This window comes from Ictidomys tridecemlineatus, chromosome 7, assembly GCF_052094955.1.
Source record: "Ictidomys tridecemlineatus isolate mIctTri1 chromosome 7, mIctTri1.hap1, whole genome shotgun sequence".
Lineage (NCBI taxonomy): Eukaryota > Metazoa > Chordata > Mammalia > Rodentia > Sciuridae > Ictidomys > Ictidomys tridecemlineatus.
Genome location: NC_135483.1, coordinates 184,361,817 through 184,388,617, shown reverse-complemented (window position 1 = coordinate 184,388,617; position 26,801 = coordinate 184,361,817). Strand labels below are relative to the sequence as shown.

The window sequence follows — 26,801 nt, the reverse complement described above, 5'->3', positions numbered from 1 at the left end:
GGGGGCGCAGGGCTGAGCCTGGGGAACCCTATTTCAATGGCTGATGGAAGAGGAAAGCCAAGGAGGGGGCACCAGAGAAGAGCGTCCATGCAGCAGAGGGGCTGTGCACCTTGGGTTCGTCTACATGGCGTCCCTGGGGCTCCACGCAAGAGGTGCCTCCTTAGAGCGATGGGCCCAAAGCCAGAGTGCCCTGGGCCCAGGAGGGAATGAGAGGTGGGAAATGGAGGTCGTGTTTGGAATTAGCTCCCCAAACGCAGACTGTGGGACACGCCTTCCAGAGCAAGTGATTGATTCAAAGACCCCAGGAAAATACATGTCAGAGAAGGAGGGAAGAACGGAGGGGGACAAAGCCACCCAGGGCACAGTTCTGGCAAAGCCCTGCAGGAAGTTCCAGCCAGGGCCGGTCCCAACCTGACACAAGCCATAGATTCCTGCCTTAGTTACCCAAAATAAATTCCCGGAACTTTCTGGATCCTATGGGAATTGCCTGGAGCAGATCTCAGGCTCTTCTGGCTCTGGGGATGAAGAGGTGGGGACAAAGTGTTTCCCGAGCCCCGAGCCCGAGGGCAGGACCTGCAGAGGTGCAGAGACGGGAGTCAGAGGAGAAGGCTCTGAAGGGAGGCTGGCCCCCACGGCCAGGCTCCAGGGGCCTGCGGAGACGGCAGCACTGCTCAGACAGCAGGTGAGGGAAGTCGACTTTGAAAAGTTAGACTTGGAAGAAAAAGAAAAAGATGGAATGGAGGACTGGAGGGGGCGAGGGGCAGCTTTGATTTAACACAAACAACTCGGGCACGTTTAAAGTCAATGTGAAAAAACCAGAAAAACAAATAAAATGTATGTAATAGTCACATTGAAAGGAAGAGGCTGACTCTTCAAGAAAAGATCATCATGATTTCAGAAAGCGGGAGGGCGAGTGCAGGCGGGCTGCAAGCCTCCCACTGACGACTGGCAGAGGCACTTGAACACCAGCCATCCAGTCTCACAGCAGACGTGGGCACGCTGTCTCCTGAACCTCCCGTGGGCAGGCTCCTTCTTACATGAACTCTTTCACTTAGTCCTGAGAACAGCAGGTAGACTGTTAGCGCTCAACACATGAAGAAGCTCAGGTTTCATTAGAATTACCTGGCTGCATGTGACTGGAAACTCCAACAACATCCACTCAAACAAGGTGAAAGTGTTTTGTTTTGTTGGGTTTTTTTTGTTTTTGTTTTTGTTTTTGTTTTCATCTGGGACTGATATGACAGTGCTTAATGATCAGCGACACAGGCTCCATCTCTCTTGCTAATGTAGCCACCTGGATGCATGATTCCCATTCACAAACCTACCTCATGGCCCAAAATGACTTCTAGGGTTCCAGTCATTACATTCAAATTCTAAGCAGCGGCAAAGAGAGAGGAAGGAGATGGATCTAAAGTATCCCATGATTTGATTTGCAATAAGTAGCTTGATACAGTCATTGCACTTTGTACACATCATTTTGTACCCCAACAATATACATAGCTACACTCTATCAATATACAATAAAATAAAATTTGTCTTAAAAAAATAAAGCTTCACAAAATGATTCACTTTTTTGTTTGTTTTTGGGTTTTGGTACTGAATATTGAACCCCGGGGGGAACTTTACCACTGAGCTATCTATCCTCAGTCCTTTTTATTTTTTTTAATTTTGAGACAGGGCCTCTCTAAGTTGCTTAGGGCTTTGATAAATTGTTGAGGCCAGCCTTAAATTTGCAATTCTCCTGTCTCAGCCTCCCAAGTGGCTGGGACCACAAGCATATGCCACCCCACCTGGCTATTCATTATTTCTTGACCAAAACTTAGTTTCATTACCACACCTAGGTAAAGTAATATCTGGAATGTCATCCTTTGGCTAAACACTCTGCTCAGTAAATTTGAGGTTCTGTTACCAAGAAGGAATGGGAAAGTGGGGTGGGCAGCTAGCACCCTGAGACAGAGTACCCTGTTGAGGGCCATCTGCACCGTCACCCGCTCTGCTCAGCATCGTACCTGAGACACTGGACAGTACAACTAGAAGAAATGGCGCAGAGCGTAGAGTGTCCTTGTCACCTGTTTACATTCCTGCTTGCCATGAACACCCTTCCAAGAACTCAGCTGGGAACCGCCCAGCAGGCCGGAGTCCTTCCTCCTTACACACTGAAGGAAGGAAGGTGCTGCAATGGAGTGGAGGTGACCTGAGTGTCCCACCCAAGGTCCGTGTGCAGAGGCGTGGTCCCAGGGTGGTGCTGGAAAGTGCTGGAGACCTCTAAGAGTGGGGCCTGGTGGGAGGTCCCCGTGTCTCTGGGGACACGCCTCCAAAAGGGGATTGCAGGACCCCGTCTCTCAGTCTCCCTTTGCTTCCTGGCTCAAGATAGGAACACTCAAATAGACGCTCCGTGATGTGCTGCCCTCAACAGAGACCCACTCCCTCGGGCCACCCTGCCCTGCACGGGAGTCTCCAGAACTGTGAGCCAAACAAGTCCCTTCTCTGTACCAGAGGCCTCAGGCATTTCGTTATAGGGATGCAAAGCTGATTAATAAAGGAGCCGGTTGCAAATACCCAAAGGATAAGTAATTATTACCCTCATTAGATGTTAAGGAGCGTGATCTAATGATGAACAGGTAAATGAGAGGGTAAGGGAGAGAATACTAAATATTAGATGAAGGGTACCATTTAAGGGCCACATGACTTTAAAAGGAAGAGTCATCGCCAAGGGAAAAAGGAAGGATTTTTTCCCAATGAAAATTATTTTCAGGGGCCGGGGTTATAGCTCAGCGGTAGAGCGCTTGCCTCACACACATGAGGCACTGGGTTTGATCTTCAGCACCACATAAAGATAGATAAAATAAAGTAAAGATATTGTGTCCATCTTTTTAAAAAATCTTTAAAAAAAGAAAATTATTTTCGGTCTTACATATTTATAGGGCACAGCACGACAGCAATACATGTGTATAATGTGCAATGATCAAATCAGGGCAATTAGCATTTCCACCTCCTTAAACGTTTATCATTCTTTGTACTGGGAACCTTGGAGGCCTTCTCTCCTAATTCTTTGTAAAATACGTAATAAGTTGTTGTGGACTGTGTCGTCGGCAAGTTGTAGAAGGCTGGTATTCATTCGTCTTACCTAACTGCACTTTGGCACCTGACCTTTCTTCCCTTCCTATCCTCTAGTGGACACTACTCTCCACCTCTACCAGATCCACTTTTTAGCTTCCACACATGAGTGAGAACATGTGGTATTTGTCTTTCTACACTGGGCTTATTTCAATTATCAATTCCTCCTGTTCTGTTCATATTGCCACACATGACGGGATTGCCTTTCTTTTTATGGCTAAATAATATCTCACTGTGTATAAACAGCATATTTTCTTTATCCATCTATCCATCAATGTGACATCTAGTTGAATCCATATCTTGGCTATTGTGAATGATGCTGCCAATAAACTTGGGGGTGCAGAGTATCTCTTGCACATATAGATTTCATTTCTTTTCTGTTTGTACCCGGGAGCTGATGGCTGAATCATATAAGTTTTCTGGTGATTATTTTTAGACATCCCTAGACTGTTTTTTTCCTAATGGCTCTACTAAGTTACATCCCTACCAACAGTGTCTAAGAGCTCCCCTTTGGGTTCCACCCCAGCTCACATGAGCCCCTGTGAGCCCCAGGGTTAATCAGCAGGAAGGTGATTGACATGATAAGGACATGCAGCTAAGCAGCAGCATCAGGAGGCTTCACGGTGGTAACAGGCACCAAGCTGACTCTCAGTCATGGCTATTCCAGCACACAAGCATGAAGACTGAGTGTCACCCAAGGCACAGCTTCTCAACACAGGTTCTTAATAAAATCAAAGTGATCTTTCTGTATCTTTAAAGCAGGGGGTGGGGGGAGGAGAGCAGGGCAAGAAGGACTAATCATATGCCTAATCATAAAATTCAGAAAGCAAGTCTCATTACCATTATTGCAATAAAAAATTTTTGAACTTGAGAGCATTATGTTAAGCAAAATGATCTGGATTCAGAAAGACGAGAGTTGTATATGTGGAAGCGAGAGAGAAAAAAAGCGGGGCAAAGGGAGTAGGGGATCTTATGAGAACAGAAGAGAGACCTAGAATAGAGGAAGGGGACTAGGAGGAGCGACAAAAAGGGAGGTCCTAGGAAATGAAGTTGACCAAATGACACTGTGTGTGTGTACAAATATGTAACAATCAATCCCACTAGTAAGTATAATTATAACACACCTGTTAAAAAGAAGAAGAAAAACCCTTTTTACACCTGCCCGTGATCAGACCTAATTGTCCATTCCAACATGAAGGGCACATAGGGGTCTAGTGCTGATGGGTATCTTATGGTGGCGAGCTGCGTCCTTCATCCTCTCTACCTGTGCACACAGCACTGCCTGCTGCAGCACATCCCCAGCGCTCTGTTCACAGAAAGCTCCGGGAAGTGGCAGAGCTGGGGTATGTCAGCAGTCGGGTGGCCACAGTCACAGCAGCATCAGTTATCCCCACGCAGCAGGGCCACAGTCTTCCTGTAATGTGGGGGAGGGAGGCAGGACACAGGAGCACGAGGCTGGCCGCCTTGAGGATTCCTCCTAAGCCCTCTTGATTGACAGTACTGCATCCAGCTTTCCTTTACTCACTATTACTGCATTCCTAAGAAAGCCAAGAACTAAACACTCCTTCAAATGACTCAGAAGGCACATGAAGTTATGGCTTATAGTTAAGGATGGGAAGAGAAGGGACAGAGGAAGAAAGGAAGGAGGGAGGAGAGAGGGGGAAGGAGTCTCTGGTACCTCTTCCCTAATCAGGTTTAAAAACATATTTGCATTGAATATCACACTGTATCCCAAAAATGAGTACAATTACCTGTCGGTTAAAACTTAAGTGATTAAAATCACTCAAAGCAAGAGAGGATAGTGGGTGGTGATGGGGTCACATCGCAGCTAAAAAACAAGATATGATGCAGGCAAACAAAGCAGAGCAGAGTGAGGGCCTGAGCCCAGGAAGCCTGGGAGGCACTCAGTGCTCAGAAGAGGGCAGCCCATGGTGGGTGGGTTGGGAGGCTGAGGGACCCCAGGACCATCTCTTAGGCACTTGCTGGGGTGTTTTATTCTTGAGAAACTTCCCACCTCCGCCCTCTTTTCCCAGCCTGAACCCTGTCCTCCAGGCCTTTTTTGATCTCATTCAGACCTTCAGCCTTCAATATTCACCTGTTCTCAGGTGGCAGACATTGGGTACTTCTGGGGATGACAGGGCCCAGGTTGTGGCCATGGGATGGTGAAGAGGTGTGGCTCAGAAGAGCACTGGAACTCTGGACTTATTCTTGAAAAGTTTAAAAGCGGGGAATCAACTATTCAGAAAACATAGGGGTCGGCTTTCCATTTCAATTTTAAGAATGTGGGGTTTTGCATCTATCACCAAACGAATCTTTCTCATTTGTGTTCTAACAGCTATGAAGTTTTTCCCAAGTGAAGGTGGAAGGCAAGGTATCCACAGGTACAGCCCCCCCCCCAACTCCTGTCTTTGTTTCTCTTATTTATATATACACACAAGGGCACGCGCGCACGCACGCGTGTGCACACACACACACACACACACACTCACAAACACAGACTATGGTCATCACTAAGGAAAATCAAAGTGAATGATTGAAAATTCTCCATGTATCATGGTGAAGTACAAATTCTTTAGAAAAAAAATATGAAACTTAAAAATATCCCCAGATATAGACCACATGCACAAAAGTTTTCTGGGATCCACAATTCCATCAGTCATTTCTTTCAGAACAAAGGGATCCTGAAACAAAAAAGAACCACTGCCTTAATCAAGTGAAAAATCATACAGCTATCCAGTGCCATAAGTATGGATAAATTATTTTCCTAAAGAATGATCCTGCCTGTTTCATCAAGTGAGAACACTAGTTTTAAAAGGTTGCAGTGAGGCGGGGCAGAGCTCTGCGGAGAAGCTCGCCCTTGACTGCACATCAAGATCTCACAGGATGGAAGCCTGTGAAGGCTGACAGTGTGGGAAACCTGCAGCTCCTCCCTCTCAGCACCAGAGGGCACTCTTCACAGAGGAAAACTGCGGGTGCACGAACCACGGAAAACCTTCCACCATCACAACTCTCATACTGTGAAGAACCCCTATTTCTGTAAAATTTATGCAGGAAAGTCTTCAAGCTGAGATCTCCTAACATTGGTTAACAAAAAGCCACGCAGAACCTTTCCTTTCTTCACAAAGAACAGAGGGCTAATATAAAAAGGAATCCTTATTCAAAGGATTGTCACTAATTAAGGACATCAATGGGGAAGGGTTTGCTGAAAATGTTTTGAATAAAAGTCTGAACCAGAAAAAGGCATGACATTAGAGGCACATACATGCATTGTCACTATAATTTGGTTGACATTTTAATTCACTCAACAGTTCTGAACGCCTAGTATGGTCAGGCACCATGTTATGGCACTGGGTTTAGAGGGAGTCTGAAATGGGCAGGCGTTTTTAGCCTACCCGTAGCATGTGGACTGACCAGCAGGGAACCAGAGCTTGTTCTTTTCCTTCTCAGACTATGCATTGTATTATTTAAATCAAGCTATCTGTTGGTCCATAGCCTGTTCTTTAGGCTCATGTGTTGAAGGACTGGCCCCAGCTGATAGTGGTAGCGGAACTTAATTTAGCAGATGGGGCTGGTGGAAGGAGATTAGGTCACTGGTGACATGCCCTTGCGGGGACACTGGAACTTGGGCCCCGGGGCCAGTCGAGGTGAGCAACTTCACTCCACAAGCTCACTCAGGATGCGCTGTCTGGCCTCACTGGAGCATAGAGCCAAGTGAGGTGGGCGGAGGCCTCTGAAATCACAAGCCAAAATAAACTTTTCCCCTTCTAATTGTGTCACCTCGATGGAAAGTTAACTGAATCTAGATCCAGAAAACAGATCTACCTCATATTTGATGTGTATATTTGATCACAGAGTATTAAGCAACCAGTGTTTTAAAATAGAGCCAAGTGAATGAACAGAAAATTGACACAATTGTTAATACAAAAAACAAAACATACAAAACACACACTGAAACTTCCAGATGCTTACAAAAAATTTAACTGGGTTTGCTGCAGGACTACACAAAAAGGCATACTTTTATATAAAAACTATGTTACCATCAAGTTACACAGGCTGTTTCCCCTGGCTGGCAGGGAGGGTTAGCTTCTGAGATCATGGCATAACATTTTTCTTCCCCATTCACAGGAGTTAAGTGATGTCACAAAAGGTGGGCATTTTATTGCTGGCACACTTCTCTACCCCACAAGTCTTAACACTAAGTTTACTTCCAATCTCTATTTTCACCCGCACTGACTTTTACCTGCTGACAGCATGAACCCCACACCAAAAGGGCAGGATGGCGTTAGAAGGGGTAGGGCAAGGCACAAGAATCCTAGAAACAAAGAACAGAACTCCTAGAATATCCCCTCAGATGGGTGGGTAGGCCAGGAAAGAAAATTCCCCAAACTTCTTTTTCAGCAAGTATTTCAGGAAGGTCAACTCAAGTTTGACTTTTAAAGGAAGAGCTTTTCTTTTTCTTCAACATTTTTTAAATACTGAAGCTTTAATATCAGAAACTTTCTAATTTTTTTATACATCTTTATTCTTCAAATTTCATGTCAAGTTACAAATAAATAGTCCATACCAATATAGCTATGGAGCTTCTTTATGATGCACTTTCTTAGGCAGAAAACACCAGTAACTAAAAATACATTGGAAATGAACTCAAGAGTGAATAACAAGTATAGAAAGGATGCATTACATTTCAGTGTGGTCCAGTATGCACACTGTTTAAAAGTGGATCCCCCTTTAAAACATCACAGGTGTACATATATTGACTTACAAAAGGAACCCACACATCAGATTTCTTCCAAAAAAGTTTTAAAAGTTGTATCATAGGGACTAATTGTTTAAAAACCTGTAAAACCTTGACTATGTTGGTAGCAAAGTTATTCCCAGTTCATTCATTTTAAAACATGGCTGAAAATTTACAATAGAGAACATCATGGATATCAACTCCACGACTTAAAAACAAGGTAGTATTTAAAAAGTAGATATCACTTCCAACAAAAAACCTTTCTAATTAAATTTGCTAAAAAAATGCCAAGGGGGACATGGGGTGGGGAGGTGGCCACCAGTCTAGTGTGCTATAAATTGCTAAACTTACTTGGACAAAAACGTCTATAGATTCTTCATATAGTTTATTTCCAGAAAACAATAGTTCTGAAGCAACATTCTTCTAGGATTCATACTGTATTTTTATATATGCATATAAATTTAGCAGTTTATTTGAAATTCCTTAAAGTTCTCCTCCTCAAACATCAACTGGTCATACCAGTCTTTCTCATAATTGTTGAATAGATGTGGTTTTTGTTTTTTCTCATTGATCAACCTTTTCTCCGTGAAAGGGAGTATTGAAAGAATTGGATTTTTCAAGTCACTAAAGATGGTTTGGGTTAGAGAATAATTTGTTTGAAAGGGGTTTCTACTTCATTTCCTGTTCTCCTGTGACATCTGACCCTGCTATCTGACATTTTTAAGACTGAATTATAAACATTAATCATGAGAAAACAAATGGAACTTGATATGGATTAAAACAGCCTCATTAGATGTTTCTGAAAAGAAATAATTTTTATTCTGAATCGGTGATAAGCTACCTATTCAACTGGTATTATTTCATGTCAATGAATATCGTTCCTTTAAAGCATTAAAGCTTTCATTCTAAGTAAATACAACCTTTTAATCATTTGAACAATCATTATTCTAAAGACAAAGCATCAGGAACAAATGCTTCTATTTACCCTGGACTAATGTTTAGATCACAGCATCCTGATACAGAGAAGTTCCATGTATTTTTTTCATATTTTTACTTTTTTGGTATTTTCCTAAACATTATTAAAATTTAAACTATGACAAGAAGAAAGCATCCAAAACACAATACAATAACACAACAATACGAGAAAAGTTGAAAACAAAACACTGTATTGCAATGTCTCCAGATACATTGTTTTTTATGTAACCCAAAACCACCAGGTCTTAGCTGCTTTCAACATTCCCACTACTGGATGAACAGATTTATGTTCATATTTTTTTCTTTCTTTCCTTTTTTGCCTTTTATTGCCTAAAGTAACAGAATCAAGAAAATAGCTAGTCTGACATGAAAAATGCGGTGCCTATGACTTTTTAAATCCTAATTTAAGCATATCTTAAATGATGCAATATTATTTATATCTAGAATTAATAAGACAAGCAATACATATGAAAGACTTACTGCATACCATATAAGCAATGTTTTAATCATGGCTTCTACACTGACATGAAAATCTACAACTCAAATATTAAATCTCCTCATTATAAAGCTAAATTCTCTTGTATCCAAAATTTCTCTTTGTGAGAATGCTACTAGAAGCAGCATTCTAAATTACTTCATTTTCTAGTATAGAAAGAAAAGGTGCTTTGTAATATAAGCTACCACCCCTGAATATATCTCTTTCTCTCCCTCTCTCCTCCTCCCATCTCTCTCTCTCACACACACACACCCACACACCAGTGCAAACTACTCTAAAAATTCTAATTTTAAAATTAAGTATTAAAAGTGGAAGAGTTTGGGGTAGAATAATTTCCACAACTGATGTTCATACAGACAAATAAATGTACATATGATTAAATAAAGAATAACTTTTTATACTTTGTTCTTAAAATTCTACCCTATCTTTCAGAATTGCTCCAATTTAATTTTGGATATTTTCCTAATTTCAACAGCTAAACAGAAAACAGCAAACATCTTGAGAGTGACCTACTGGGACCAATCACCAACTGGTGTGGCACTGGCTGTTCTGTCATCCCTTCTCCACTATCTGTGTCATGCAACACCAACCGAACTACATTTATTCCTAATAAAAAATAAATATTTAAAGAAGACACTGTCAGGCATATATTCACAAGTTCTCAATTTCTTAAAACATAAGTATGGGTATATTTATTTCTCTCAAATGCATACAAGACAATAATTACACAGCAACATATCTTTTGTTCAACAATGATTTGATTCATAGCATTTGAAATTTACATAATTTCACAATGATACCCTTGTATTTTTAAATACAATAAGTAAAAAAGCCCCCCCAATAACCAATTCTTATTATTTCCTATTTATCCTTCTATACATCCAAACTTTAAAAAGTTACAAACTGAACATTATACAGAACATATAAATCATGTTTAAAAACTTGAGGTTTTTAAAATCACTTCTTCCCCAATCTGATTCAGAAAAATTCTCCTACTGACAAGTACAATTGTAGGTGGTAAACTGGAGGAGGGAGAAAGAAAGAAGAGACAGACACAAGTTTGCTGTCTTAACATTTTACTAATCTTGTCAGTTAAAAAATGGTGATGTCATGAGAAAGAACAGTTTAGGCTTAATATGAGGAATGGAGTTTGCCTCACAACTTGAGACAGGCATTTCAAGTATTTTCCTATTTGATCTGAGCTCACTGTAGCAAACTGACGCCAAAAGGGAATAATTACTTTCTTCCATACATTCGTTCAATGTCCGCCTGGTAATGTGTTTTAAGCTCTTTGCGTTTCAACTTGAAGGCATCTGTCACCAAACCCGTTTCAGGAGTCCATGGCTCAGGGCTCAAACGAATTTTTACTGGAATTTCAAATTTTTCCAGACTCGCTGAGATGATAAAGGGGGAAAGAAAAAAAAAAGGCATTAAAGCTGTATAATTAAAGTTCTTAACAAATAGTATAACTTCCCCAGTGGGGTACCCACCAAAATGCCCAACCATTTAGCCCATGAATCTTTGTTGTGGAGAATACAGGAGGTGGGACCCGAGCCCAAGGGAGTGGGTGCTTGGGTATCTGTCTTGGGGAACTCAATCCTGTCTCCAAATCCTTGTCTCCCTTCCTTCTGCGTTTCCCAGTTGGCATGAGATGAGCAAATTTCCTTCACCACACCCTTCTGCATGATGTTCTGCTTCATCACAAACCCAAAGGAAAAGGAGCTGGCTAACAATGGACTAAAACTATAAACCAAAATAAATCTTGTTTTTCTCACAGCGACAAAAAGCTAACTAGCAAATACACAAACACAGTTTTAAAAAGAGGTGATATGAACCCCATGGTGCATACCCTGACAATTCAGGAAGCTGAGACAGGAGGATCCCAAGTTAGGGGCCAGCCTCAGCAACTTAGCGAGACACTCTCAAAATTTTAAAAAAGGGCTGAGGATTTAGTTCAGTGGTATAGCTCTTCTAGGTTAAATCCCTAGCGCCAAAAAAAAAAAAAAATAATTAAAATAAAATAAAAAAGTGAGTAGTATTTAAATAACAACATCAAGGGAGAAGCAGGAATATAAAGTAGAGTTTTATGAGATTGGAGGTAAGTTAATATCAACATAGTTCAAGACATTTTAAGTAACTGCACTGGAAAAGAAAACAACAGAAGAAGACAGAAGAGGTAAATGTTATAAGACATACAGAACACAGATAACAAAATAGCAACAGTTAAGTCTGTTCAGATCAGTAATTACCCTTAATCTAAATAGATTAAATGTCCAATGGAAGACATGAAATCACCAAATGGATCTCTCTCTCTCTCTCTCTCTCTCTCTCTCTCTCTCTCTCTCTCACACACACACACACACACACACACACACACACTCAAAAGCTGTCAATAAGAAACTTACTTTAACTGCAAACACAAACCTGGGCTATAAAATGAAAGGATATAGAAAGATACATGATGGAAATAGGACCTGAAAAGCAGAGGGATGGCCATACTTACATCAGATAAAATAGACTAAGATAACACAAGAGAAGACACTAAGATAACGTAAGAGCCAAAGGGCATTATATAATGATAAAAAGGTCAGTTCTCAAAGGAAGATGTAAGAAATGTATATTCTTCTCAATTATACATGAAACACTCTTTAAGACAACCACAGGTTAGGCCACAAAACAAGTCTTAACAGATTTAAGATGACTGAAATTATATAAAACATCTTCTCCAACCACAATGAAATGAAATTAGAAATCAACAGCAGTTGGAAAAATATATAACTATATGGAAATTTAAAAAAGAATCTCAAATCAACCACCTGACTTTACAACTCAAAGAACTACAAAAAAAATAATAAGAAGAACCTAAAAACTAAAATGCAATTCAAAATCACAATACCCTGTCCTCCCTATTAGAATAGCAAGTATTAGTGAGGATGTGAAGAAAGGGAAATTTTATACATATTGTCAGGAATGTAAATTAGTAGTCATGATCAGATGTTTCAAAAAAATTAAAATAAAGCTACCATATGATCAACAATCCCATTTCTAGATATAGTTCCAAAAAAATTAAAGGAGATATTTGAATACCCATTTTCATCACTCTATTATTCACAATAAGCCAAGAGGTGGAAGTAACCCAAATATCCACTGAGAGATGAATGAATGGATAAGGAAAAATGTAGTATATACACACAATGGAACATGATAAGCCTTACAAAGAAGGGAAATCCTGCTCCATCCTATTACATGGACAAATCTTGAAGACATCCTGCCAAGCAAAATAAGCCAGAAGCCAAAGAACAAATAGTTTACGATTCCATTCATGAAAGTCAAGTAGCCAAAATTATAAAAACAGAAAATAGGAACGTGGTTGCCAAGGGCAGGGGAAGGATAAAAGGAGAATCAATGCTTAGTGTGTACAACGTACCAGTTCTGCAAGAAAGTTCTAGAGATCTGTTGCACAATAAATATAAATATATTTAGCATTACAGAATTCTACACTTAAAAACTGGTTAAGATGGCCCAAAAAACCAAAGGCCAACGTTTTCTCTGACAAGCAGATGCTAATCCATAATGTGGAGTGGTTGGGTAGGGAAGAATGAAGGAACTTTGGATTGTAGGGAGGGCAGCAGGAGGTATGGGGATAAGAAGGGCAGTGGAATGAGACAGACATTAACATCTTATATACATGTATAATTACACTACTGGGGTGATCTGTACCATGTTCAGCCAGAGGAAGGAGAAGATGGGCTCCATTTGTGTACAATGTGTCAAAATGCAGTCTACTGTCATGTATAAGTAATTAGAACAAATAAAGAAAATAAAATTAAAAAAGGGTTAAAATGGAAATTCAATATTATGATTTTCATTACAAATTTGAAAAAATAAATGAGCTAAATTAAGGGCACAAGATGCCTTAGAAGTAAAAAACATCTATTAACTCTAGTTGAAAAGTAAACATGGAGACAGAACACAAGTTTTGACTCTTCAAAGATTAAAAGTATTTCAGGAGAAGTTTCCAAGAGGAAATAAAAACACATGAGCAAAATCAGGAAGGCACATATCATTAAGACAGAATGGAGAGAGTCTGATACTACTGAGATATGGGGAGACTATAAAGTAATTGCTGGATTATTATTATTTTTTTTAAATTTCAAACCAGTCAGCATTCTCCTCTAGGAACCAACTTAAAATTATCTTCTTCAGCAGGTACTGACACCACTTGAACCAGTGCTTTAAAAAAAAAAAAAATCACATACGGCAAGACTGCAGGGCAGGCTGGAGAAATGAGGCCTCTCAATAGCTATTTCTTCCTCAGTTATGAATATTTTTACTCCCTTATCTATAACATGCTTGAATAAAGTCACAGCACATAAGTTACACGCTACCAAAGGACATGACTAAAAATCATCCCAGTAATTTGCATTCTCCTCTGGGAAAGGATTAGTGTTTTTGGTTGTAAGCAGGATAATTGTATTCTATTAGACAAAAGTCTAAACTTTGTTATTGCCTTTATTTGGAAACTGTGATTTAAGTAGATTCCTATGAATGCTTTGTGATGTTCACTTTTATGTTTCAACTGCCTACACTAAAGTGCCTGGTTATTCAATTAAACACTAATCTAGGGGTTGGTGTGAGGATATTTCATATAGTATAAACAATCTTACTGGGCCTGATTCAATCAGTTTGATGGGCCTTAGGAGCAGAAATGAGACTGATCATCAACTTGCATTTAGAATATGTAAAAGATCCATACCAAATCAGTACTAAAAAGACAAATAGTACCATTAAAAAAGGGAGACAAGATCTGAATAAACACCTTCCAAAGAAGATATACATCAATAATCACATTAAAAGATACTTGACATTAGCCATCAGAAAAATGCCAAACCATAAGAAGATAACACTTAGGATAGCTAGCATTAAAAGAACAAATGATAGCAAGTGTTGATGAGAATGTAGAAAAATTATAACCCTGATAAGCCCATTTGGGAATGTAGAATAGTAGCAACATAGTGGAAAATACTGGAAAAAATATTTTAGAAAATAGTTTTGACTCTTCTATTATTCAAAACAGTTTAAATATAAAGTTAACATATGTCAAATCAATTCCACTCATAGGAATCTATACAAGAGAAACAGACACATGTTCATACAAAAGCTTGAACCTGCATGTTCATAGCAGCATTTCTCACATAAGCCCAGAGTGGAAACAAAAGAAATGTCCATCAATTGATGAATGTATTAAACAAAATGCAGCATATATCCACTTATATAATACAAATATAACAAATATTTATATGACATATAACATTTACGTAATATGTTATATATCTATATATTTATATCAATAAAAGGGAATTAAGTATCATTGATACATGGAGAATGACTGCTAATGGGTATGGGGTCTCTGTGGGGTAATAACAATGTTGTGAAATTGATTGTGGTAGTGGTTCTACAACTTGATGAATAAACTAAAAAATATCTTATTACACATATTAAATGGGTGAGCTGTACGGCAGACTAATTATATTTCAAAAACGTTATTATATAAAAATAAGCAAAAAAAGTATATTATGTTTAGTTGTTAATGTTTGGATATTTCACTTTACTGGGAGATAATATAGGTTTTTAATGAACATCCATTAATTAATTAAATCAATTTAGCATTGGTTCAAAGTTTTCCGCTGCCTAAAAATTACTTTCAATCTTGATATACTCTTGAAATAAAGGGCCAGAATAACTACTCCTTTTGTCTCAATGCAAATTTACATTTCTCATGATCTTACATAACATATTCAAGTAAACTAAAAATGCATGTTTGTGTTGCACTTAATGCTTAACTCAAAAGATACTGCTGTTTTTACCAAATCAACAATTTAGTCTTGGACCAAAAAAAAAAAGAGAGAGAGACAGACAGTATAAGACATATCAATACAGTAAACTGCCAATACATTAACAATGTATACAATTCCAAAAGGAGTTTTAGACCTTTCACTGTGAGCTAGCATGCTTATGAAGCTCAGCAGAGCCTTGAAGAACAGCTAAGTGGAGAAAGGACCATCCCAGAGAACAAAGGCTACAATGATCACAATATTAAAGAGACATGTACATCAGTTTGGTAGGAGTGGATGATTTGTGTGTACTGTAGGAGAGCTGAAATGGAAACTGGTAAGTATATATTCTTCTATCTAGTAATAGTAGAAATAGTTTCTGGCAGGAAATGATGTACCCAAACTCCTATAACATGACAGATTAAACCAATAAGAGCAGTTCTTAAGAGTTAGTTTAACAAAACACTCACCTGAAATAGCAGCTTCTGAAAGCACTTTCAGGACCTCATTTTCCATTTCACTACTGTTACACAGCTCTTCCCAAGTCCCTTTAAGTCCTTTCTTTCGAGCTAGTTCTGTTAGTTCCTTTTGATTTGGCACAACAAATCCAATGACATAAGAATGGTAGCTGAAATACATAAAGGACAACAACCAAGAAACAAGATGGTATCATGAGTTAAGTGAAGTTACTGATACCTTGATATTTTATAACTAAATCTTTTTTATTATTATTATTATTAAAATGCATGTGCCAGTACATCTGTAACTGGAGGCTGGGGCAAGAGGACCACAAGTTGGAGGCCAGTCTCAGCTACTTAGTAAAATTGTCTCAAGGTAAAAAATAAAAAGGGGTAGGAGAGTAGCATGGTAGGAAAGCACTCCTGGGTTCAATCCCTAGTATCAAAACAAAACAAAAAAATGCATGTGCCATATTTGGTATGACATACTTTTTTCATGCAAGAGCCAGTTTTACTGTCTGATTTATAATATATTCTAGGGGAAAGTTTACTATTAAAAAGCTCAATCTGACATTGCATGATAAATTTCAAATATACATAACTAATGTGAATAGTGCTGGATATACCTTTTTGAAAAGAAAATTGCAAATAAATAATTTAATCTTTAAAAAAATCAGTATTTCATAGCAACAATAAAACATATATAAAATCTGACAATATATATATTAGGAACTGTATCTAAAAAAATTTGGTGGTAAATCAAAATAACATCATTATATTCATTTTCTCTTAGGATGAACATCTGTATTCACTGAGGAACTCTGAACTCTTGAGTATGCTCAGAGGCAGAGATTTTTTTGAAGACTTTATAAAATAGTAACTGGAAGAATAGTAACAGCATCAAGAAGAGGAGAACAGTTGTGATAATTAAAGGTAAAATTTTGTGATATTTATAAGTAAAATCAGATCTGTAGTTTCACTAAAGAAAATACTAAATGGCTAATTAAATGGCAGAAGCTTTTATAAATCAAAGTACAGCTTGCTCAGTCAGTCAAGTCTTTTGCAAACACTGTGAAAACAGAAACACTTCCTGTCCCAAGCATTTCAAATAAGGGGTATTCAACCTGAAATTCATCCTTAACTTGGGCTATAACCCCAAAGTCCATTTTTAAATTGGTTTTTCTGATGCTCGATTTTCTTTTTCCAATTATGTCAACAGTTATACCCACAAAATATCTGATCATTATATCACCGGAGAATAATATGCTGTGCAATACTGTTATGAAAAATGCAATCAAGAGTTCTAATCTGAAATTCTAACACATTTCCCAAGAATGTAGATCTGAGATTTTAATTTTAAATCCCCTTTCCTGCTCTCTGCTATCATCTGGACCATGATGCACAGCTGTAGGTGGGTCATTCCTGGTTCCACTGACAAGCCAGGGCCTAAGCAAGCTCGAACTGAAAGCAGGGCACTAAGTACTAGCCAGAAGACCACTTGCTGACATTTCTTTACTCCTCTTTCCTCAGGCTGGTTCTGTGAAACTTCCCTAGGCAAAGAGATAGATAATTAGCAATATCTAAGCACCCATAAGAAAGGTTTTATTTTATTTTATGCTCTACCACATAGGATCAGCTACAGCTGTAAGGAGGAGACTGTTCCCAGAAATCACAGAGGAGGGGAAAGAGTTTTTAGAATAATTTTACAAAGGAGCCCATATAGGTTGAAAATGCTTATGGCACATCCAGTGTTTTCAGTATAAATAGTACAAAGTCTACTTTCTTACCTGTTTGCATATGCACAAATGTTATCTATCAGTGGGAGATTCTTCAAAGCTGCCTCCACTTTCCCAAGAGAAACATATTCTCCTGCCTGCAGTTTTACAAGATCCTTTTTACGATCTGTGCAAAAGGGAGGGAAACACAATGAGAATATTAATACATGTAAATACCTGCCACTCGCTGAATAATATGCTATCAAATTATTTAAAACTTTGCTAAATTAAACATTACCAGCTGTACTAAAATTAAAAACATAATAAAATTAGACTCCAACTTTTATAGAATTAAATATTCTTTTAAAGAAAAATAATTAACTTCTATTTAAGGAACCCTATCATGAGGGCTTCAGGTGTATTCTGCTGAATGGTTATGTTCCTGGTATTCATCAATACCAGGAAAAAGAAATGAAATGCCATCAATAAGCTCTCATTCTGTCTGAAGAAAGGCATAACACAGAAACATAGTATGCCAACACAATAGGTAGTGCTAAGTGTCAAGTCTCTCCAACCTGTAGATTCAGGGTTATTTCTATAAGTGGAGTCTGAGCTGAGCCTGAAGGGAAGAGTGAGAAGTAGTCAAGTGGAACAGCACTGGCAAGGCCAGAACCTGGTCAGCTTGTATTACTGCAGGATAGGGGAGAAGACAGGAAAAGAAAGAGGTAGGAGGTGAACAATGGTCATTTGGCAGAGGCACCCTTGGAGCAGCCACTGAACGATTTTAAGCAAGAAAGTGATCTGGCAGGGTCTATGGTTAGTAACCACAGAGTATCAGTGAGAGGCACAAAGAAGGGTGGAGACACAAGCAAAGCAACAGAGAGGAACAGAGTGGCAGAACAGCCTGACCTATGAACATAGCAAGAAGGACAGTGAAAGGAGGAGTGTACTTCTGAAGCACATCTCATAAGTTAACTCTGGGCTAGGAAACAGGTATGGAGAGTTGGTTAAAGGGAGAGTCTCAACTCCTTCAGGGCTTCTAGTTAGCATGACCAGCATAGTCATGAACACAAAAAGTCATGAACACAAAAAGCCGAGGAAGGTATTTTTCACACCATATGGGCCATAGCACTGGAGCTGTCAGGATTTCCTTCATTTAACTGGGCGAGGTAAGACTAGGTTCAGACAGGAAACCCCTGCCCAATAATCTATAGATGTCAAGTAAGTCACAAAAATGAGCATTCCCTACAGAAGCAGGACAGAATGGTAAAGTCACCTAAGAGTAACTAAAAACACCAATGCTGCAGCTTTTGAGACTGCAAAGTAAAACCTCATAAATCCTCAGTTCCTACTAAAAATGTTTTTATATTCCAGAGATGGCATAGCAGACCACACCAACATTACACAAAGATATACCCCTGCACTGACGGCAGCTTCTCTAAACACAGCCCTCTAGCGTAAGCCCATTTGAGAAACATTCACTTTCAAAAAAATATCTGATGGCTCACCAATAATCTTCAAACAACCATCAGAGTCAAACTCTCCAATATCTCCAGTACAGAGCCACCTCTGCCCATTTTCATCTTCAAAGAAATCAGCTTTTGTTTTTGCTTCATTTTTGTAGTAACCCATCGTCACATTTTGGCCACCAATAAGAATTTCGCCCCTGGGGTGTGGTTTATCAGTATTAAAGTATCCACCTAACAGAATAATTTAAGAGTTAATTCACCATTTTTATCCTATATGTATCACATGAACATTTAACACTATCAGTTCTCTAATAGGAATATCTTATTTTAATCCAGAGTTTCCTAAAGGAAACAAGACAAACATAGAGACTGAATGAGGTGTATCAATATAAAAACTAGGGGCAATATTTCAGTTGCTTAACCCTAAGCATTTATGCTTTTAAGCTACTATTACAAAAGGGAAAAGAATGTAATTAATCTACTACATAAATTACAAATACAACACAGGTAAATTGTTTCTATAGTCTTAAATGTCATGCTAATAAAAAGCAATAAAAGTACTGTCATGAATTAAATAATAGAACAAATCCATGTATAAAACTAAATTACTATAGATGTAGAAAATTTATTCTTACAGAAACTTCACACTGACTCAAAGCTTAATTTTATTAAACATTATCATTAATTCTGCTAAAAATAATTGGAGCCTTAGAACTGATTTATCTTTACTTTGAATATAAGAAAGATACATCCCAATAAATCATAGGCAATTTTTACACTTTAATATGATCGAATAAATTTTCAAAAAGTGATTTGTATTTTCAAGAGCAAAAGCAACAAACAAACTTATGTGGATTACAAGAAAATTTCCTTCTGACAAATTCTAAGTTGAAGTCCTCAGGGAAAAGAAAAAAAAAAAAAACAACACGTAAAACTCCTCAAAGGATTAATTTTATGATTCTGCTTCTATAAAATAATGTTATGATCACTTCTAATTTATTAACATTATGCATTTAGTACATTTCAAGTTTTTGGCCATAATCTTACTTGTATTTATGTAATAATAAGCAAAATTAAAACATTTATAATTCTATAGAAACAAGCAAAATAAATGTATCTGACATTTCTGGATAAATGTAATTATTATAAATAACAAAAAAGAGTACCTGTAGGTAATTTTATATTCTAAAATAAGAAAATGAAGTATGCTTCTAATTTCACAATTTAATCTTATAAAAATTAATGCTCTGGTTAAAATGAGTTATTACCTTCTTCCCAGTTCTTCAATTTGATTTCACAGCAAACTAATGGTGCTCCCACTCTGCCAGTATTGTAGTCCCACACTAAGATGCAAAGGGGAAAAAGTTATTTCAGAACAGTAGTTAATGAGTTGATTTTTCTACATTATAAAAAATGAAAACTTAGACAGCCCTAAAGCATCCTGAATAGCAAAGCTGCAAACTGCCAGCTGTGAGGCCAACACAGGGGTACTATTTGACCCATAGAGTGTTTTGCAAACCCCAAATTACTAGACACTATTATGAATTACTACAACAAATTTTCTCCATGAAAATCATCAAATATCAGAAATCAAAGACTGTTACTTACAACATATACTGATACTGATTAATAACACATTCAGCTTAAATCTTAAAAACAGAAATTAAGGATCCACAGAAGAAACCATATGAATGTATTTAGGACTGTTTATTTCGTACAAATGATATTTGTAAGTTACAAAAATATGTAAAATATAGAGAACACAACAAAGACACAGAAATATAAAAAATCAATGCAAAGCAGACCAGACATAAGAAAGGTGTAATAGAAGCTCTCGTGATGAAGAGGGGGAAAAACTGCTAGTTAAGAGGTTTAGCCTCTATCACTATCTAGAAAATGCACAGTAGCTTCTTCTAGGAATAGGATTCTCTGAAATGGGATTCGCCAGGAACCACTGAAGAGGTAGTAGAAGAGCCCCTCCTCAACCATGACACCATGATAAACTCTGGCATTGTATTATCTAGACCTGAATCTAATTTCTCTACATACTTAGGAAGACTCCCATAAACATTTCTGGAATCTGAGTCTTAATACACTTACCCAAACAACTAGGAAAAAAGAAGAAATTTAATAAAAAATTAAATTTCTTCTAAAAGAAATTAAAATTAAATTTAAATTAAAATTAAATTTCTTCTAGAAAGAAGAAATTTAATAACTGCTGTAAGAAAACTAATGTATACAATACAAGCAACATTTGTTACTAAAGCTTCTTTTCCAGAATGTTGATCACTTTTTAATATTACATATCCCATAGTTTAATATTAAAAATTCTTCTAAATGAATTATTGACTACTGATCCACATAATACATCCTAATAAACCAATAATAATAATCACAGTATCTGGAATTTACCATTATTTTGCTACACAAAAACCTTAACTTTCTTTCTTCTTTCATATATTATAAAAAATTTAAAAAAGGCCTAAAGCTGTGCCCCAGCCTCCAATGGCACTCAGAGGACATTTCATGGACGACACTAACCTTCTGTAATTGTTCCAGCCCCAGTTGATTCAGTGAGTCCATATCCCTGACCAACAGGACAGCAAAAACAGATATTCATGAATCGCTGTGTGGTTGCAGAAAGCGGAGCACCGCCACACAATAAAAGGCGAATATTTCCACCTAGCAAGCCTCGAACTTTGCGGAAAACAAATCTAAAAAAAAAATTAATCAGAGAATCACAGGATTTTAAAGCTGAATGGAATTTTTTCAAATATTTAGATTAACCTCTCAATTTTGTTATATGAGATTTTAAAATTAAGTTACCTATCCAAATTCAGAAGATGTCATGACTCACTATTAAATCTTATTTTTAGTATATCATCAACCAGGTAAAAAAGTATGGCTTCCTTTTAAGAAATTTTCAAGTAACATTTGAATTCAAAATTGCCAGATTTAATTTTATAAAGTAATGGAAATCCCTTATGGCCAGAGCAACTTATATTACATCATTTTATACGTATGTGTGAAAATATCTATCATTGTTTACTATAAATTAATACTAAACAATCTCACATCTTTATAAAATTTATTAAAGGCAAACTAATTTTTTGCTTTAACTTAATTAGAATTTTATAATTCTATGATTCAGCAATCTAGCTTTTTTTTAAAAGTTCAGGATAATTGAAGTTTTAAAGTGGTTACTGCTTATTTAAAATCTGGCAAAGTATTTGGTATGAATAAAAAATGCAAACATTTTTTGATATGTTTCTGAAAATGCACGTTAGAGATGGTTTACTACACCTCAGTCAAAAAATGGAGAAGAGGGAGACAGGGATGTAGCTCAGAGTAGAGTGCCTGCCTTGCATGAACAGCACCCTAGGTTCCATCCCCAGAAATGCATGGGGTGGGGATGGCAGACACTTTTTTGAAAAAGATTAAGACCAAGTGACAATTCATTTGAAAAAGAAAAGATAGATGAACAGACTTCCCATAGCAATTATTTTATCTCACTAAAAATAGGTAATTAAAGTAAGGCAGGGAAAAAACATAAAATTTTAAATAATGTGAAGCATCTTAAAACTGCATTTATATTCCCATAAAAAATAATTTGAATGTAATAGTTTCATATTCTAATTTCTAAACTATTTGATAAGAAATCATAAATCTACTGAATATAGGTGGGGGTAAAACTTGTCATTTAAAACTTTAAACATGAAATATTAATTATATTTAGTTATCACTTTATATTCATATTGAATTAAATTTTAAAACAAAAATGTGATAAAATTTAAGCACAATATTAAATATAACAAAATTATAAGTGAAAAATTCCAAATTCTTATGCAGGTTAATTTTTAAATAGTCCTTTGACTTTTAAAAATAAATTTATTTCTCACAATTATCATATTAACAACACTTAACTTACCAAAGGGAATAGGAAGGGAAGATAGAAAGAGGGTGAGAGGGATAGAGAGTAGATGGGCCTTTACTTGCCTGTCACATAGTGGAGTACTATGCCCTTTGGAAAGCTGTTCCATTTTGTAATTATAGGCCAGAATAAACAGATTCCGTTGAAAACTACTCATTTCATTTACTTTATTCATGACATTTTTGTAGATCCGATCCATGATTTCCTACATGTATGAGTTAATAATGATATCATATCAGCTGCCTTATGTATTTACATAAACAACCACCAATATTTCTATCAATATTAAAAGACATTTTCAAAGATGTATTCTATCAAGACAAGAATTTTAAATAGAGTCACAGTTAGCTTAAAAGTGAGATTTCTGCAGATAGTTTTTAATAGCATAAACAGATACACAAATGAATAATAAGAAAAACAAATGCCTTAAGGCAGGAATATACCATTAGTGGTTGTTTATATTGCTTTGCTTGTTTATCTTACTTATTCTTAACTAAAAACTAAATTTATAAAATAAATAAACAACTATTTGAAATATTTTTTTAAATCTCCTAAAATTATCACATAAATACATAGACATACCACCTATTTCATTCACAAAAGGATCATAGATAGCATTTTTTGTTTTGTTCTTTGGTTTTTGGTTTTCTTTTTAATGCTGCACCCATGAAATTTCCCTTGTCTGAACTGCAATTTGCTTTAATAAAAAAATAATTTTTCCTTTACAATTTTAAGTTACATTAACTTCTAAGTGAACTAAGAATTTAAAGTAGGATACTACTTAGGAAATTGTAATTATACTCACAAATTCCAAAACTACTAACTATTTTCATTTGATTTTGGAAGAACTACTTAATAATATTGTTCTGAGCATTCAAGTACCCAACACTTCAAAGCAAAATCAGAAAACTACATGAAGCCCACATGAGGAACAGACAGAAAATCGTTGCTGTCCCTTATCTATTATCTTATTCCCAGACCCATTCCACTCTCCTATTATAATTGGATTCATGGCACTTCTCAGGTAATTCAAAGTTGGAATAGCTTCTCTGTCACTCTTTTTGGTAACTTGGTCAGACTTTCTGAGGACTCAGGAGGGAATATGTGTAGGTAAAAGTGGCCTACCTCAGTGGTAGAGCACTTGCCTGACGTGTGAGGCACTGGATTTGATCCTCAGTACCACATAAAAATAAACAACAATAAAGGTACCATGTCTATCTCCAATAAAAAATATTTAAAAAGAAAAAAAAATGGCCTTGTTCCTTCCTCCTATCTCCTACTGCACTTTACTTAAGGTTTCTACTAATCAGCAAATAGGTATCAGAAAAATGATTTTAACTGAGGGGCTGGGAATAGAGCGCTTGTCTAGCACGTTCAAAGCCCTGGGTTCAATCCTCAGCACCACATAAAAATAAATTAAAAATAAAGGTTTTGTTTTTGTTTTTTTAAAGAAGCTATTTAAGTAAAATAACTGACTATATCAGGTGGAAGCTGAAACTAAATTGAGTATTTAGTAAATAAAAAGATAAAGCAAGAGTAAGTAAATCTATCATAACACTAAGGCAATACTGATATTCGATATGGAATAAATCCTCCATAAGCTGCCTTGTCAAGTGGGGTTGCTGATAGTTCTTCAGAACTCAATATTAAACGATCATCAATTCTTACCGGGACAGCTGCCATCAGGGTTGGTTTCAACATGGATGTATCCCCTTTGCTTCCTTTTTTTATTTTTGAAGACTATGAAACAGAAAGAAAAAGTGATCCTTATTTTAAAAACTCAATGGAGGGCTGGGAATGTGGCTCAGGCGGTAGCGCGCTCGGCTGGCATGCGTGCGGCCCGGGTTCGATCCTCAGCACCACATACCAACAAAAATGTTGTGTCCGCCGAGAACTAAGAAATAATATTAAAAAAAATTCTCTCTCTCTCTCTCTCTCTCTCTCTCTCTCTCTCTCTCCCCTCTCTCACTCTCTCTTTAAAAAAAAAAAAAAAACTCAATGGAATTCTTAGATTAAAAAAGCCTATTGTAAATTTATCCTTTTAATGTACTTATATTCTAAAAAGCAATTAAAAGAGCTTATTTTAAAATGATTGTCTTTCTTCTAATATAGTGTCATACTGACAGGAAAAAATTGCTAAAAATTAATTTTTCTAGATAAGTATTTCAAGTTACAGACAGATTTACCTGATCTGCTAAAGTCTGTGGTGAAGAGTAGCCAATGCGGCAGCCGTGAGAAAAACAAACAAGCTCAGCACTTAATTCTAAAACATGGGCCAGGGGCAAATATCCAATGTATACATCTTCCTCTCTAAAAGAAAAGAGAGATATAAAAAGCAAAGGTCAGGTGCATTCTCCCTGCCACAGAAGGCACATGGAAGGGCCATAAAGTATCAGTTTGGGCTCCCTGTTGTTAGAGGAAGAAAAAGAAACACTGAGACAGACAAACAGACATAGAATATTAAGAAAAAAGCACTACAGCCCAACCTAAAACTGAGGTGATGGGTACCCTGGGCAGTGGCTGTTTCCAGTCCTAGTTGAAGGCACACACTGAGTGCTACAGACATAAAGTACTAAGGCATAGAAAGAGGGGACAGAAGAACAGAAGAAATCCAAGGAGGAGATGGTCTTTAGTGGTTTGCCAACCCAAAGAACTCAAATAGATTTCACAAGTGTCTTCCAGGAATTTTACAGAAAACATGCCTATTCTGGGAGCTAGATATAACTAAGAATAATAATATCTTAACATGTAAGAAAATATGTACATACCTCTGTCTATATTTTTCAAGAACTGCCCCCACAACTAAAATCTGAAGGGCAACTGAGGCAAAAATTATAAAGAAAACTGTTGCTCTTAATTTTTTTCCTGAAGTATATATATATATATATATATATATATATATATATATATATATATATATGTATGTATATAAAATTTCTCTCCATCCCCAAGTTCAATCCCACAGTAACTCCATGTGTATGTGTGTGATTTCTATACATAATGTCATCAAAAATATCCATCCACTGCACCAGATCACTCATTACAATACTGATATCATCTAGGATGTTTCCTTTACAGTCCCTCAAACTTCCATCCAGTTTCCTCCATTAGTCTCTTCCCACTTCATTATACCCTACCGTATGCCACTGGAGTCAGTCTTAAAAACATAAATCAGAGACTGTAAATACAGAAACTTAATAAATATTTCCGGGTTAGATTATCTGTTCACCTAAATTGTATTTGGATATAAAAATTACTATGCTTGTAAGGCTCACCTAAATTGTATTTAGATATAAAAATGACTACGTATGTAGGGAAACAATACCAACTGATTAAAATAATTTAAACTAGGGGATTCACAATTATAAAATCAGATAAAATATGCACTTTAAAAAACCTACAAATTACATTTCAAGCCTCATACAAGTAACTGTTTTGTAACTGGTTTTAATAAACTTAAGGAAATGCCTACTATGAACAGACTGAAGAAGCACTTTAATGACATACTAAAATGACACAAACATTATAACAACAGGTACGAATACTGAACTACTCAGTGCTATTTCACTATGACATACCCCAGTTTGGGAATCCTTTTCGCCATCCCAGTTATACCAGCAATGATGTTACTGTGTGAAATCATGACTCCCTTTGGAAGTCCTGTGGATCCACTGGTATACATGATTACTGCAATATCTGAGGGCAATGGTTTGCAATAAGGTCTGTTTTCTGTATTGAAGGAAAAGAAAAAATGCATACTTTTAAGAAATTCATCCACATCAAGTTTTTTCATAATCATTTATTTGTTAACACAATTACTCATACAGTGGCCAACATATAGAGGACAAAAATTCTATTGGGACAGACAGGTTAGGTCCATAAAGAAAATAAAGACAAGATGAGAAAATGACAGTAGATGTTATTTAGATGGATAGGTCAGAAAAACTCTCTCTGTAGAGTTGTTTTAGCGAATACCTGAATAAAGTGAGGAAGAGAGCCATGAAAACCGTGGAATTGGGAAGACAGAAATCCAAGTAGAGGTAAATAAGCAAGTACAAAGGCTCTCAGGTA

General features: G+C 36.9%; 1 protein-coding gene across 2 annotated transcripts in view; it reads right to left on the bottom strand.

Annotated features, from left to right (window-relative positions):
• Positions 1-9,973: 9,973 nt before the first annotated feature.
• Positions 9,974-26,801, bottom strand: part of Acsl3 (acyl-CoA synthetase long chain family member 3) — a 66,954-nt gene continuing 50,126 nt past the window's right edge. For both annotated transcript variants that reach the window (XM_013360884.4, XM_005330540.4), the window contains 10 exons: positions 26,309-26,459; positions 24,917-25,040; positions 24,399-24,470; positions 22,796-22,935; positions 21,341-21,513; positions 20,068-20,142; positions 18,839-19,030; positions 17,403-17,517; positions 15,628-15,785; positions 9,974-10,717 (listed from right to left, as the gene is read on the bottom strand). In XM_013360884.4, coding sequence (XP_013216338.1) covers positions 10,560-10,717; positions 15,628-15,785; positions 17,403-17,517; positions 18,839-19,030; positions 20,068-20,142; positions 21,341-21,513; positions 22,796-22,935; positions 24,399-24,470; positions 24,917-25,040; positions 26,309-26,459 — 1,358 coding nt within the window. In that variant the 3' untranslated portion in view covers positions 9,974-10,559. The remainder of the gene's footprint in view (positions 10,718-15,627; positions 15,786-17,402; positions 17,518-18,838; positions 19,031-20,067; positions 20,143-21,340; positions 21,514-22,795; positions 22,936-24,398; positions 24,471-24,916; positions 25,041-26,308; positions 26,460-26,801) is intronic.